The sequence below is a fragment of the Colias philodice genome, chromosome 1, assembly GCF_061535455.1.
Source record: "Colias philodice isolate Cphi_HAF_F1 chromosome 1, ilColPhil1 Martin Lab GWU primary, whole genome shotgun sequence".
In the NCBI taxonomy this organism is placed as follows: Eukaryota; Metazoa; Arthropoda; class Insecta; order Lepidoptera; family Pieridae; genus Colias; species Colias philodice.
In genome coordinates, this window is record NC_143086.1 from 16,998,574 (window position 1) to 17,014,417 (window position 15,844).

Here is a 15,844-nt window from a genome sequence, read left to right on the forward strand (position 1 = left end):
TTAAGCTATAAATTATTGTTACTTGTAAATTTCTTGCAATAAAGGCTTTCATTCATTCATTCATTCATTCATTCATTCATTCATTCATTCATTCATTCATTCATTCATTCATTTATGTATAAAATTTACCTAGAAATACCCCTCCCCCCTACTACCTCAGCTTACCCCCCCACCCTTGGGAGTTGGGGACTTTCGATATGATCACTTGGACATAACTGTAGCGTATAACAGATAACTTACGTTTTATCGTACACTGTATGTGTACCATAGAATGCCTTAGCAAATGTTCGCCGTGAGTACTTAAATGGTCATAACTTTTTTATTTATGAACCGATTGACATGAAATAAACACTAAATGTTAAATGAAGATTATCACAATATATTAGTGAAAACCGCATCGAAATCGGATAAGCTGTTTCTGAGATTAGCGTGTTCAAACATACAGACAAACAGACAAAAAATTTTTTAACTACAGTTTTGGGTTTGGGATCGATTTAATAATAACCCCTGCTAATTTTTTTTTACATATTATCATTGTACAGACACCACTTTTCTAGAATTTTATTATATGTATATGTATTGATGATGATGATGATTGATGATGATAAAATTAACTTCCAAAAAAATAAACTTCCCAGCTGTAACACACGTCAGCGACTAGCACGGAGGGAAGTACCTTATGAAAGTTAGGTGGGTTGCTTGTTAGGGGTGTACACAAACATTTTTAATAATTCGTCTACTTATTTGAAAAAAAATGCATCTGGAATTTAATAAGTATTTTTTACGAACTCGCGTTTTATGCAAAACCACAGAATACATAATAGTAGCTAAACGCTACAGAACGGACACTCTCCGCCTCCCGCCAAAATTAAACTTACCTCACCCCCGCGCGATCAGACATAAAATGGGCCATATTTTTCTGCAAGGACGATACGCAACGAAGATTGACAACATTAATCAAATTGACTTAAAGTAATTTTATTATTTTGGATTTGTGATTATCGTTTTTCGTAGAAAATGGTTAGATATTGTGCTGTTTACGGATGTATTTCATCAGAAAAACGCGAATTTTTTTTTACGCTAGTCAACAATGTGCCAACCATAAAGCGTTAACACACACATTTGCAGTCTCTACAGTGTGACTGTCAAAACGATCATTTTGTATGGAGTGTCCGGGGTGTGGCAAAACTATAACTTCCATTGAGCTTAGAATACCGACGATAAGACACCTGTATATCTGGCTGTCTATTTGTCCTTTCACCTGTCATCAGGCTGTTTCCACCAAGAGTGATAATTTTCATTAAACTCAGGTAACTAAACCTAATTCAGGTAAAGTCGAAAATGGCGTTAATTAATTATTTCAGCAGACCATTTTTCAAAATTTAAATGACAAAATTTGATAAATTAAAAGAAAAATACCTTCTAAGGCCACTTTATTATCTAATCGTATACTTTATTTTGTAAATACATATTATCTATTTAACATTTTAAAATTATGCCGCGTCAATTTGTTCAATTATTTGGTGTTAGTTACCATGGTGTTACTAAATTTACCTATATATAAATTTAAAAAAAAATCAACGATCTGTAAAAGACATGATTATTCCTAAGATAGAAGTGTACGTGCCGGCCACCAGGCCGACAATTCCGGCGACAAACAGCGCCACGTCCTTTAGCATCAGCAGAAGGCGCGCTGGCGACGGTGGCCGCGCGTGCGCCAGGCTTGCCTCCATCAGCGCCGGGAAGCAGAAGCCAAGCGCTGACGAGCACAGCGCGCCGAACAGCGAGATGAATAGCCCCAGCCGCGGCACCGACACCGCCAGCATGACTGCAAGCACACCACACGTCGACACTCAGGCCGTGAGCCGACCCGGGAGCTCTTGCTGAACCCCACAACTTACACGTCAACAGACATAAGCCCACGCGGACGCAGTACTCCCAGAGCACCAGGTTGGAGCCGCCGCGTTCGAGGCGCGGCGACAGGTACGTGTTCCAGAGCACATCCACCGGCACGTAGCAATGAAGAGCGTAGCTGATGAAAATCGCCAACGCGTACAACAATACCGCGGCCGACGCCAGACTGCAACGATGTGCCCCTGATACGTTACGTTCGCCCTGGCTTTGTAATGATCAGTAAGGTGCATTTGAAATAATAGTAGGTACTATTGCATGTTTTTGTAAAATAACTAAGGAATTATATCAATGGTAATAACGGAAAATATCTCACGTTTCCTTCGGAAGGTCCAGGGTTATGGCGTCGCTACACTCGGACCCACAGAAAATGTAGCCGAAGTAGCCCACCGCCAGGAACAGCGTGGTAGTGAGAGTCATGCCGATGTGCAGCACACCACACGGCCGCCCGAACGATTTGGGCGTCTTCATGTTGTTCTCCACGGCCACCACCTGCCGGTTCGTTTACTGTGCTAGGCCGGTTCATTGGTCCCAAAAATACGCTCGAGATTTCAATATAAATTTTGACAGAACTTTATAAAGTTTTTTAATGTATATAATAATATGTGCTTCCACGTACCACGCCTACGGCAGTCAGCGCGAACACGATGGTGCCGAAGAAGAGAGGGAATGTGGCCGGCGAGCCCCACAATTCGATCGGCTGCACAGACTTCTGACCCGTCAGCAAGTAGTACAAGATGATGCATATACTTATGAAAGCCATCACATTAGCCACCGCGGAGTACGGAGCTAACTTTTTAAGGCTTTTGATCAAATTTAATGCAATTATGGGCGGAAGAAAAATTAGCATGTACATTTCCACAGGCATCACGAATACTGGATCAAACAACTGAAATTAAAATATTATTTTTCAAAATTATATCGTCTAATAGGGCAATAATACCATCCTTTAAGTGTTAATAATATGGTTGAAATACATTTTTAAATCGTCCAGTGTCTAGCTTTAATAATCTTAACCTAACACATAAGTAGATAAGCTGTATACTGTATAGAGACAAAGCTCCTTACCTATTTCGATTGGGATTACAAACCGAATAAAATGGCATTGCCCTACCTTGAATACCAAAAGTGAATATTGTCTGTTTGAGTTTATCCTAAAAATATTATAATCCTAGATACTAATATTATAAATGCGAAAGTTTGTGAGGATGGATGGGTGTTTGTTACTCTTTCACGCAAAATATACTTCTGAACCGATTGAATTCTGAAATACTGAAGACTTGATCTTCAGCTATATACCAATGAAATTTGGTATTTAGGTTTTTATCCCGGAAATCCCACAGGGACGAAAACAATGGGAGATTTTCTTTCAAAACGCAGGCGAAGCCGCGGTTTAAAAACTAGTTTAATTATAATATCTGTGATGCATGATGGGATTCCGCGTACCATACATTGAAATATGGGCTACATTCCAATCTATGGTACGGGGAATCCTCTTTTGAACTATAACTAGCGGCGACACAGATCACAGAAACTAAAGGAGCGGCGAACATGTTTCGCGCGAAAATACTCGCGTGATGTTTTTTGTTTGTCCGTCTGTCTGTCTGTCACTCAAGACTATTTTTCTCAGGAACGTGTGAAGGTATCATGCTGAAATTTATATTGCATACTCAAGTCTATGGTCCCGATCCTATATTATAAGGGTTGTGTTTTTTCTTTTTGAGATTCGGAATCCTAAAAACAGTTTTATACAGAATCTCCGGTGCGCGAGTCGGACTCGTGTTTGGCCGGTTTTAATTATTTACTTCCGCCCTTCCTGTAATCAATGCTGTATTATGTACTCCATAATAAAGATTTAATTTTTTAATTTTTTTTAATTTTTTCACGGATAATATGGTATAGTTTAAGAATAAAATAACAATTTTTATTTCTTTTTAATTTTTAGTTCTAATAAAGGAATGTTACCTTTCAGCAAAATTTACTATCTTCATTATTTCTAGTACCTACTTTCCCTCCACGCATAATTATTCAAATACAATAGAATTACAACTACTTCATACAATACAATACAATATTTCATGCGGTCGAGAAATTGTGAATATCTGTTCGATCGGCTTATTCGCTAATGAAGTCACATTGTTAAACGGATTACATAATATTATTACCTATATAATAATATATAAATATTTTATAATCGAGCCAATTTAATAGGCAACATTTGACGTCTATCAATTTTATCTTCATAGGGTGGTAACCTGCTTAAAAACATAGATTAAAGTTAATTAATCGATACGGGCTTGAAACATTTGTCAATCGAACTTGAAATAGTCCGGGATCCATCGCCCATTTTTGCAAGTGATTACTATCAAGCTAATTATTCGTGAGTAGCTTTATTTTGATGAGATGCCCAATAATTTCATGTACGAAACTCTCGATTGTGGTAGCTTACAGAGGTAACAAGGATAAAAATTTTTGATATGACGGTTCTCAAATATTTATTACGCAATTTGTAGGACAATATGTCTGTTGAATTATATAAGTATTAAATAAGTGAAAATAAAAAAAATCAGCTGGTTAGTAATCATTTATGATGACTTCGTTATCGATACACATTGGAAAGGGGGACTCTTTGATCAAACCATAGATTTTGTAGGACAAATATTTTTTCGAATAATTTAGATAATTATCTTGATATTGAACAAAAAAAAACATTCAGTTAGTAATTAATATTTGAGAACCATCAAATCAAAATATTTTATCCTTGTTTCCTCTGGTAGCTAAAACAATCGAGAGTTTCGTACATGAAATTATTGGGCATCTCATCAAAATAAAGCTACTCACGAAAAATTAGCTTGATAGTAATCACTTGCAAAAATGGGCGATGGATCCCGGACTAAAACACATGTCAATAATTTATGATGATTTTTATTCCCAAGTAATCAATGCATTCGATTCTAGTTGTCAGATTTCGATTTTTAAAGTAACGTCTCTGGTATTTAAAAAGAAAAAAGGTTTATTGACACAAAATTGTAGCGACGTCAGTTTTTTAAATCAGAAATTGTTTACTATGTTTAGAATGGTTTATCAGTAAAATCAAATCCTAAAATTACTTGTATCGGTCATTATTATTATAAACTAGCGGTCCGCCCCGGCTTCGCCCGTGGTACGTAATATTTACGTTTTCTCTACATAAGAACCATCCTCGTACTTCAAGGAATATAATAAAAAAAGAATTATCGAAATCGGTTCAGCCGTTCTCGAGTTATGCGCTTACCAACACATTTTGCGATTCATTTTTATATATAAGATATAAGAAGATATGTAATCGTAATTGAAAATAATTTGGAAAATCCAAAAGTGCACGCCTCATAATTTTTTTTTAATAAATATTTATTAATTATTATTTTTGTTTATTTAATAACAATTAAACCACATCGAATCAGACCCTGAAAAATGAAAGGGTTCTATTCCTGAGCATACTCAAGCGTAAGAGAAAAAAAAAGACTCGATTAGTAAAGTATTTCGGTCGCTATCGTGTTAACAAGAAAAAGGATCCGCACATACAGACACACGGACGTCCAAGACAGAACTTTTTTAAACTGTTTTTTAACTAGTTTAAATAACAAAAATGACATCAAAAATATCATGAACGTTAAAAATAGTGTTTTTTCTTAATATGTGTGTGTATGTTATTATCTTACAAGTGCAATGTATGATACATAAAGACATTTTAAGTTTGAAAAATCAGATGTTTTGCGCGAAGTGACAGTAGTACCCACCTCAACGCTTCGCTTATGAGGCGTGAAAAATTTAAGCAAATGTGCAGTTCTAACAAAACGAAATATCATGTTATTCTATGTCGTCGTTACTAGGTTACGTTGTTGAAATTTGTTGAACTGTCAAATGTTGCCTATTAAAATGGCTCTGCTATAGTAAATATATACGTATGTATATCCAGTACCTTTTTACAACTGTTAGCCATAAAAACTATGTAGCAACAGCACACGCCTAGCTGGTAGGTGACCAAGAAGAAGTCGATGGCGGCGGGAGTCGGCCTGCCCAGCGGGCGCAGCGCGCGTGGGCCCTGCTCCAGCGCGATACGCGCCGCCTCCGGGTACGGGACCATGGCCACGCGGCGCATCTTGCACACGTCGTACTGTGCCCGGATCTGCGGAGGAACGCGAAGGGTTGGCGAGTCACGAGCCTCCGCGCGCCGCCGTGAGCGAGCGAGAGGCGCTTACCAACACCTGCAGGCAGTGCGTGACGACTACGGCGACGATGACTGTGGCGACGACGCCGGTGGCGATGCCTGCTCGCGCGAACGCCTGCGGCATGGCGAGGATGCCCGTGCCTAGCCCCAGCCGCAGGATGTGCACCAGGGACTCCAGGTCGCTGCGATTGTAATAATTTTAAAGTGAAACTTTTATTACATCGTCTCAAACTTGTTGGTCTGTGTAGCGCATGTCGCGTGTATCTCGATATTAACAATAATAATATTATAACAATTATATTATCTATCATCACCGTTATCAATCATCTGTAAACTCACGTTGTGGGGTTTTGCAGTTCTCGATGCATGTGAGGATCGTAGTCATCTCGGTCATTTCTAAAATGAAGAAGACGTTTAGTTAGTTCCCTTGAATAAGTTTTAATCTAAAACCTATCATTATTAATTATTCACAGCTGTGCAATGATTAGGACCTCGAAGTAAATACATTGACATAAATGATTATTCTGAACTGCTATATTTTATGCCCGGTTGCTGAAGTCATCAGTAATTAGTAAAGACCCAGTTTCATCATGCTATATAAAAATATGTTATTTAGTGGGTATGTAGTTATAAGTTGTTAGTAGAAGCTTTACTTCAAGTTTGTGGGGTGGCGCGACCCTTGTCCCGCGGCCGCTATAACTATAGTCCTTTCCACCTAAGATGATTTCTGTGACACATCGATTTTTGACACGTGTAGAGATGTCGGTTACGGAAATGTATGAAATCAAGGAATTGTATACAAATCCTAGGAAATGTGTACAATTCCGATACCATTTAGGAAATGTATAAAATATTGTTTAATAAACTATTTAATGCATAGATATCCTAGGAAATGTATTAGGAAATGTATAAAATAAATGATTTCTGTAACAAAACACTGTATCGGGTAACAGTCTTACCGTAAAATAATAATAATAATATGTTCATATTATCTTACTAATTAACATTTCTTAAATCAACTTATATTCAATCAAATCAAATTTTCATTTGGTTAGTAATCAGTCCTCTCGTCCCGCTGTCCCCTTGTACACGTCCCAGTCGGATTGTATGATCCACCGTATTACAAACGGCCGGCATTTTGTAATATGCCGAAATTCGTCTTTTTCCAAAATTCTACAAAAAGTGGTCGTGAGCCGACGGAGCTCCACCCCCTTATCCAAACCAAAAATTCTGATTACGAATTTTCGGCCCTCCCCCTATCGACCCACGTACCTTCCAATATCTTAGATGTTTTACATTTCCGATTGCTATTTAAGAAATGTATAGATTTCCTAGGCAATGTGTATAAAATAATTGATTTCACATTTCCGTGCGATTTTAGGAATTACATACATTTCCTAGGAATTGTATACAATGACGGATTACATACATTTCCGGTAACATATACACTTGATTCCAAGCGACTCACTCACTCACCTATGCGCTAGCGCAGGCGCGGCCGAGTTGCGCGCACGCCGCTCGCTCCGGCCCTCTGCGGCCATCGACACTACCACCTGCACAATTCTTTCTTTAGATACTTGTTTTGATTACCAATCAGACTTGAAGTAAACTCATTTTATAATTATTAAAGTAGATTGTTTTTTTATGTTATTTAACAAGTAGGTACCATTCCTTCTTAACCAGCGTATTTATTGAACTTTATTACAATTAGTAATTGTCTTAAAATAACAAATATTCAAGAAATGCTGTTAAGACGAAGCTTTAAATAAAATTTATATTTCATGTTGGAAATCTATTAAAACACCAAGTGTTGAAGATGACCTTTTCTTCTTTAAAGTGTTTTTCATCAGTGAAATAATATGGAGCCCTAGTTCAATAATTTGAATTGTTAAACAGCAAGTAATGATATTATATTTTATAACTGATATAATATTTACTTACCAACCAAGTATATATCTTATTAATAAATTAATACTGCTTCTGTAAAGTATAGTAACAATTCTTTATAATATTTACTTGAAAAGGTACATGTATTTTTACCATAGAAAAGTCATTGTCAAGTTTTAATTTTCCGCTAATCTGCGATCATGCAGCAACATGGCAACAAACAAGTCAACAACCGCAACAACACGACAACATTGACAACTGTGATTGACAACAACGATGTGCATAGATTAACAACTAGTTATTGTATTGATGATGTCCGCCAAGCTTAATAATATGTCTACTCGTGGTCCACGCACGTGAAAATATGATAAAAATCACAAATATTCAAATCAGATTTGTCAACTGCATTTTCTATTTAGTTATAAATTAGAAACAATTTCATTTTGATTGAGTGCCCATAATTGGTCCATAACTATGAATTTAAAAAAGAGAATCGGCTTCATTGGATAAAAATATCAAGAGCTTAAGTATAAAAAGCTATAAACTTCTCAATGAAAGAGACCAAAGATATGCAGAGCGTAGTGACTTGTTATATTTATCTGTGTAATTGTAGTGATTTAAATTCTCTTTGGGACTGCAGTGTCAAACATACTTCACAATGTGTCTCTGCTGTTATGAAAAGTCCTGTAGCACGATACACGTTCGAAGTGTACGATGTAAATGAAGCGTTCGGTGTCGGGCGGCGCAGAAACCAGAAGGCAGCATGTTCGTGTACGAGTTCATGGCCGGCATCGTGGACACCATCACGGGAGGTGCGAGCGCGGCGCGCCGGCCCCGTCCGCTGCCGCGCCGCGCTCCCTCACGCTAGCTCTGCTTTCAGGTGACGACGAGGAGGCCTACGACCCGCACCAGCACCGGAAAGTGGAGAAGCCCACCTCGTGAGCCCTTTTGTGTTCTTTGATGCCTTTTCGGCCCGTCGCTTTCGCTTCCGCTCGAATCGAACAATCGTGGCAAAGAAATCTGTAGACTTTCACTGTGTACGTCGACAGCGCAACGCAGAAAATTTAAAAAACCGGCTATGTGCGAGCCGGACTCGTGTACCGAGGCCGAGGGCCCCGAACAAACCTATTCTTTTTAGCAATATTTCCTTTATCCGTACTATAAGACATTGTTTTTAACCAAATTTCAAGACTCTGTGTTCACTGGAATTACCTTGTAGGTTTTTATACCCTTGCAAGTTGCTATAACAACTTCAAAAATAAAGTTGCTGCTTTTATTTTTAAAAAACAACCGTAACCTACTGTAGAATGTAGCATCTCTCTTTTGTGTCTATTTATCTGTATGTATGTTTATTAATTTTTTATTTTCGTTATTATTTATTACTATTTTCTTAATGTTCTAGTATACGTACATTCCTATGCCTTCTATTTATATGTATGATATTTATAACGTGTAATATTGTTTATTTTATTAATATAGGTAATTTCTATCCCTCTATACTTCGGTCTGTGTAGCTGTACTTCAAACAATGGGGGCCACTGAAAATCAGTGCTGTGCTGTTGAAGGCACAGCTTAATACTGAGTTGGTCCCCTTTTTGCTAAAGGTCTGCCACACTTTTGTCTTTTTCTGTGTTTTTTGTATTCCTTATTCTTTTTATTATATCTGTTGTTGGCTTTTGGCGAAATAAATTATTCTTATTCTTATTCTTATTATTCTTATTCAATTAGTTGCGAGTTTCAGAATATGCGGCTTTAATTTCTATGTCTTCTAATTGCGTTGACTGCGTTGACATAGAAGTTTCATTTTATTACAGCTTATAGGTGTTATGCATAAAGGTGGTGAGTTTTTGATGGGAATATCAATTTAATACATGTAAGTGTTCATGAGTAAAAAAGTTGTAAGTTTAAAATTCTGAAATTTTTTTTTACTAAGTATAATCTAACTAAAAATTCATGTTTTTCGCAACTATCCCTATATCAGTGTTATAAGAATAAAAGTTACCTTGTACCAAATTTCATGACTCTGTTTTCATGAAATCACAGGGAAATCACAGGGTGGTTCCCGTGTACATAATACATTTTTTTTTTGATTCCCTTGCGAATGTCGAAATATGCGAAAAATTTTAGCATTTACGGCTGTGCCTTGTGTGTGTGTGTTTATACGTTTGATTTTTTCACAGCATCAAGGGACCGTAAGTAGAGATCCTATATGGGTTCCTTGTTCCTTATGAGGTTCGGAACCTTGAAAATGAACGTTGCTATGTTAATTTAACAGGATTTACTTTAACTTAAAATCACTCTCGTCGCCGAAGTGACGGGATGGCCATCTGTCGGCAGGTACGCGGACACGATGATTCACCTGCTGAAGGGCAGCATCGGGGCTGGCGTGCTGGCCATGCCCAGCGCCGTGAGCCGCGTGGGTGTGTTCACGGCCATCGTGGGGATGTCGCTCATCGCCTCGTTTGCCGCTTACTGCATGCAGCTACTCGTGAGACACGCATTTCGAGAGTAATTTTGATGTTTATTTTTCCGAATGTTGGACGCGTCGTCGCAAGTAACCGTTTGGAACAGATCGCAGCGCAGTACAGGCTGTGCAAGAAGTGGCGGCGCGGCTACATCGCGTACCCCAAGTCCATGTGGCTGGCGCTGCAGGACGGGCCGCCGTGCCTGCGCTGGGCGTCCGGCCTGCTCTACTACTTCGTAGACGTGGTGCTCATCCTGTGGCAGCTCGGAATCTGCTGCATCTACTGCGTCTTCGTGGCGGAAAATGTCAAACAGGTGCATGTGTATGCAACTAACTAAATATACTTATTATATTGTACAGTTTAATTTAATTTGTTCTTTCATATTATAAAGCCTAGTCTAACCTACCTATTTGTTAAAATGATGTTCCATTTGACTTTTATGATAGTTAAAAATCGCGTATCATGCTAAGTTATCATATGTATAAAATTCTTAAAAAAAATGTAATTTATTATTACCTACTTCAGGTGTTCGATTTCTATGGAGAAGAAATGTCGTTGAGAATGCACCTGTGCTTCCTGCTGCCGCCGTTGACGCTGCTAGGCTTGGTGAAGGACCTGAAGCTGATGACGCCGCTGTCCACAGTCTCCAACGCTGTCACCATGCTCGGCTTTATACTCGTTTTCTTTTATCTCATAGAAGACGATGTCGCGTTAGACGACGAAAAGTTAAATATGAAGAATTTAGCAGACATACCTGTATTTATAGGAATCGCCTTATTCGCACTAGAAGCCGTTGGCGTCGTTAGTACTTTTCTTCATGTAAATAATATTTGATATCTCAGATGAGCTGCGTCGAACGTAGCCGGGTAAGCGTGTAGGTAACCCACCTTCTGACGAGTCGTCCGCCGGCAGGTGCTCGCGCTGGAGTACAACATGGAGCAGCCGAAGCGCTTCGTGGGGCTGTGCGGGCTGTTCAACGTGGGAATGGTCGTCATTGTGACGCTGTACCTCACCATGGGCGTGTTCGGCTACCTCAAGTATGGCGACGACATTGCGCCTTCTATCACTCTCAACCTTCCGCAAGAACAAAAGTATGCGCAAATACAATAAATAAGTAACGTGAATCAATTTACCGAAAATACTAATGTTTATAACGGACCTATCTTTTTTTTATTTTCAGAAAAGCACAAGCAGCTAAAATAACATTTGCTCTAGCAATTTTTCTCTCATTTCCTTTACAAAATTTTGTCGCTTATAGCATTCTATGGAGAAAAATAAAAAAAAAATTGACTCTATCGTCTAAGAGCACGTGGTTCTTCGATTACGCCTTAAGACTTTTATTAGTATTTATACCATGTAAGTAAATAAAGAGTAGTCATATGAAAAAACTATATGTCTATGTATAATATATGTATATGTTACCTACAATAATTATATCATGCAGGCTCATTCTATACAATACTTAGTCATATTATGTAGAATACCCGGGTCATTGTGGCAATGTATGAAATACTACTTAAATTATTATATTATTGTACCATAACATACTTTACCGTCCTTACCTACAGATAATTCCTCAGGATTGTATAGAGTACCTCTCGATCCACCGCCAATGTATACCTACAATAAACTGATCTTGGTCTATACAGGGTTATTTGTAAAACACCGGCAACCTCGCAGGACAAGATAGCTAACATCATAAATTAACAACATTTGTTCTACGACTTTTGGCTCAACGCAATAAATTATTTTTAAATGATTTTTTAAGCTTTTATTGTACTCTCCTAACATTTGTAAGTATATTATGTTCTATTCATTATCGAAAGGACGACGCAACGCCCCCTTCCCCCTCTCGTTCGCTTTTTGTAAATACGTAATTTTTGGGATGCGCGTAGAGTTTATAATATTCAAACGGAAAATTAAAAGAATACTTATTTATTTTTGTATGAAAATAAAATCTAACAAATTATCAAAAGTCGTAGAACAAATGTTGTTACTTATGATGTTAGCTATCTTGTCCTGCAAGGTTGCTGGTGTTTTACAAGTAACCTGTAACCCTGTATATTTTATCAGTGAGAAGTAATTCCCACACACAGGTTTGTGTTTTTTATTACTGTCCCCGTAAGATTGTAAACACCCTTTATTTATAATATGACTCGAGAGATAATTATTAGCGAGTAGTGAGTAGCACTAGCAATACAGTGGATTGGCAGTGGGTATACGGGTAATTGAAATTAAAGTATTTTTTGTGCGTAGTCCTCACGACGTTATGCTTTGAACATGTCGTATAGGAGGTAGCAAGGTTGACAAGAGAGAATTTTAGAATACCTACTTGGTTCTTTGATATACTGTTTCCCTTCCTATTTCTGTTAGAGTCCGGGCTGTCTGGCTGGCCGCAGTGGTTGCGTTTATTAGTGCGCATCTTATCTGCACAGGAAAATATCCTTAATTTAAAGTCATTTATTAACGCATAATTTTTAATCTTTTGCCTTTAGATAGATCTATCAAACATAAATTTTTTGAGAACTATGCGGGTTTTTCTTTGACTGTGCGGGCGAAGCCGCGGGCGGAAAGCTAGTATTAATAAATAATTAGTAAACTAATATTTTTAATAGATGGTTTCAAATTTATTACATTTTTGGGTATTAATATGAATTTGATGATATTTGGATTTTATCAGTTTACATTAACGTCCTATTTGAGGTTCGTTGGGAAAAGGAGGCACCATGGTAGATTGTTGCAAAAAAATTGTAAATAGTAAAATGAATGTTATATAATTAATTAATTATATATAGTACTAGAGGTCCGCCCCGGCTTCGCCTGTGGTACATATTTTGCAATAAAAGGTAGCCTATGTCCTTTCTCGGGTATCAAAATATCTCCATACCAAATTTCATGCAAATTAGTTCAGTAGTTTAGGCGTGATTGAGTAACAGACAGACAGACAGAGTTACTTTCGCATTTATAATATTAGTATGGATAAGTAACACAGTGATAACTTATCCTTAACGGGGACTCATGTTGATGGAATTTCACTTATTTCGATGACACTTTAATTATTTTGAAATAAAAAATTGCGTATGGCACCTATTTAACAATTTAAAAATTACGCGTTAATAAATGACTTTAAAGTTAAATATATTTTCCTGTGCGCACTAATAAACGCAACCACTTCCGCCAGCCAGACAGCCCGGACTCTAACAGAAATAGCAAGAGAAACAGTATATCAAAAACCCAACTATACTAAAATGACTTTTTTTAAAACGTTGCTAGCTCCCGTACCAATGATAGAGATTGCAGTATTATAAGTTCTGCACTTCCCTGTTCATGTCCTACATCATTACCGTATTTTAAAATCACCTAGTCTGAATTGTCACCTAGTTAGGAAAGCATAATATGATGATAACTAGGTGTAGCGAGTAGCGTGCATCACGTGACGATTGCGCGCAGGGCTGCTGGCGCTGCTGGTGCCGCACCTGGGACCGTTCATCGCGCTGTTCGGCGCCTTCTGCCTGTCGCTGCTGGCCGTCGTGTTCCCGGGCATCATGGACGCTTGCATCTGGTACCCGGGCGAGTACGGCCTGTGCCACTACCGCCTCGTGCGAGACGTCCTCATTGTCTTCGTCGGAATGGTTTGCCTCGTCTCCGGCTGCTATTCGTCGATCATCGAAATCGTCGAAGCGGCCGAATAATAATTATTGACCACTGTACTTCATACATTAATTAAAAATAGATGCTATTGAATAGTTTTTCTTAGTTATATTAATTAAGAGCCTTCATACTTTGCATAGTTATTCATCTACACATAATAATATTATGTTGTATAATAAAAACAGTTAAGTAATGGACTGGTCCATTGATATTAAATAATTTTAAAGAAATGAAATGAAATAAATTTATTTGTCCATTTTATGTTTTACAATTAATGTACGACAGTGGGTCCCAAACTAAGTGAAATACTTGTGTCTTGGGACCCTGAGTTGCGCTTCTTGGTTATATACATAATATATGTTATGGACAGTAGAAAGTTAACAAGTAGGTAAATAATTTAATGTAATGCAAGTTAATACAATTAATAAAAAATAAAAGAAAAACACAAAGTAAATTATTTTGCGGTTTACAGCACGCGTGTTCGTGATAGAGTGTGTGTGTGTGTGTGTGTTGACGTGTGTGTGTATGTGTGTGTGTGTGTGTGTGTGTGTGTCATTGTTTGTGACTGAAGGCATGTTATAATTTGTGTCAGCTCAGTGGTCCTTTAAGTAATTGTTCGGTTTCTTCAAAAGAAAGCGCATGTAACCATTTCTTTATGACCTTCTTGCATACATGTGTAGTTAAAGAGCTTTTACTATGCGTATGAAAACTTTCCACCCGCAGCTTGTCTGTATTTTTAGAAATCTTAACAACTTATATGTATATACCTACTAACAGCTCCCTCGAGACCACTATGTATATTAAAAAAGTTGTATCAAAATCCATAGTTGTAAAGATCGGCGGGGCCCTGGGCCTGGGTGAAATATCAATATTGTTAATCATCCGACGAATTCGGTGCGGGTCAGCCCGGAGTCTCATATAATATTTTATTGTAAATAATAGGCTTGTAATATAATAATGTGTATCGTATAATAATGCTCAACATCAGGTATAAATTCAAACAAGTCGATTTAAGTCATTAGGTTTCGGTGTGAATGGTTGGCGCGACGCAGCACCTTGTCGAGCCGCTCGATGTGCCGCAGCTGCCGCACCTGCCGCAGCAGCAGCCGCACGTGCGCCGTGCGCAGCGCTGCCACGTCGCCGGCGCAGCCGCGCATGTCCGTGCAGCGCTCGCACTCGCCTTCTCGCCCTGTATGCCGTATGCCGTGCGGAAAACCAAACAAATAACGCATATTATTATGTTTAAACATACTACCTAGTACCTACGCCCGAAAAATTCTTTAGTCAATGGCCAACCATTTTTATTATTATTATATAAATCAAATAACATAATATCGCGTAAACAACTTAATTTCATGTACATATAAATGTTAGTTTTGGTCACATAAAGAAATACTCAAAGGAAACTATAGTATGAAGATAAAGAGAACTATAATGGATACCTGCATCTTACCTAGCCTACTATATGGATGCCAAACATGGACCTACACAAGCAAAATTAAGCAAAGAATAAGTACAACACAAAGGGCAATGGAAAGAAGTATCCTAAACATAAATATCAAAAACAACATAACAAATGAAACAATACGACAAAAAACAAAAATTGTAGACGCACTAACACACGCGTTGAAGCTTATGTGGCAATGGGCAGGTCCGCAGGTCACATCTCTCGTTATACCGACAAAAGGTGGACATGGCTAACGACCAAATGGAAAGGACC

General features: G+C 38.1%; 2 protein-coding genes across 2 annotated transcripts; one reads left to right on the forward strand and one right to left on the reverse strand.

Moving 5' to 3' along the window:
* Positions 1–1,577: 1,577 nt before the first annotated feature.
* Positions 1,578–7,662, reverse strand: LOC149491570 (proton-coupled amino acid transporter-like protein acs). Its single transcript, XM_089695470.1, has 8 exons — positions 7,598–7,662; positions 6,461–6,517; positions 6,153–6,303; positions 5,873–6,079; positions 2,531–2,800; positions 2,228–2,403; positions 1,902–2,080; positions 1,578–1,828 (listed from the first exon to the last, which is right to left on the reverse strand). The coding sequence occupies exons 1-8, from the start codon at positions 7,660–7,662 to the stop codon at positions 1,578–1,580; spliced, it is 1,356 nt and encodes a 451-aa protein (XP_089551596.1).
* A 1,109-nt stretch (positions 7,663–8,771) lies between these two features.
* LOC149491571 (proton-coupled amino acid transporter-like protein acs) lies at positions 8,772–14,165 on the forward strand. Its single transcript, XM_089699929.1, has 8 exons — positions 8,772–8,820; positions 8,889–8,946; positions 10,346–10,496; positions 10,580–10,786; positions 10,999–11,274; positions 11,386–11,564; positions 11,654–11,829; positions 13,924–14,165. The coding sequence occupies exons 1-8, from the start codon at positions 8,772–8,774 to the stop codon at positions 14,163–14,165; spliced, it is 1,338 nt and encodes a 445-aa protein (XP_089556055.1).
* Positions 14,166–15,844: the final 1,679 nt, after the last annotated feature.

What these genes read in the sequence shown, in the direction of transcription:
- LOC149491570 (XM_089695470.1), bottom strand. Translation starts at nt 7,662, where the DNA reads ATGGCCGCAGAGGGCCGGAGCGAGCGGCGTGCGCGCAACTCGGCCGCG. An exon ending in CTGGACCTTCCGAAGGAAAC is followed by an intron (nt 2,081 to 2,227) that starts GTGAGATATTTT and finishes ACATCGTTGCAG; the next exon opens with TCTGGCGTCGGCCGCGGTAT. An exon ending in GGGCTTATGTCTGTTGACGT is followed by an intron (nt 1,829 to 1,901) that starts GTAAGTTGTGGG and finishes GTGTGCTTGCAG; the next exon opens with TCATGCTGGCGGTGTCGGTG.
- LOC149491571 (XM_089699929.1), top strand. Translation starts at nt 8,772, where the DNA reads ATGTTCGTGTACGAGTTCATGGCCGGCATCGTGGACACCATCACGGGA. An exon ending in TGGCGGAAAATGTCAAACAG is followed by an intron (nt 10,787 to 10,998) that starts GTGCATGTGTAT and finishes TACCTACTTCAG; the next exon opens with GTGTTCGATTTCTATGGAGA. An exon ending in AACCTTCCGCAAGAACAAAA is followed by an intron (nt 11,565 to 11,653) that starts GTATGCGCAAAT and finishes TTTTATTTTCAG; the next exon opens with AAAAGCACAAGCAGCTAAAA.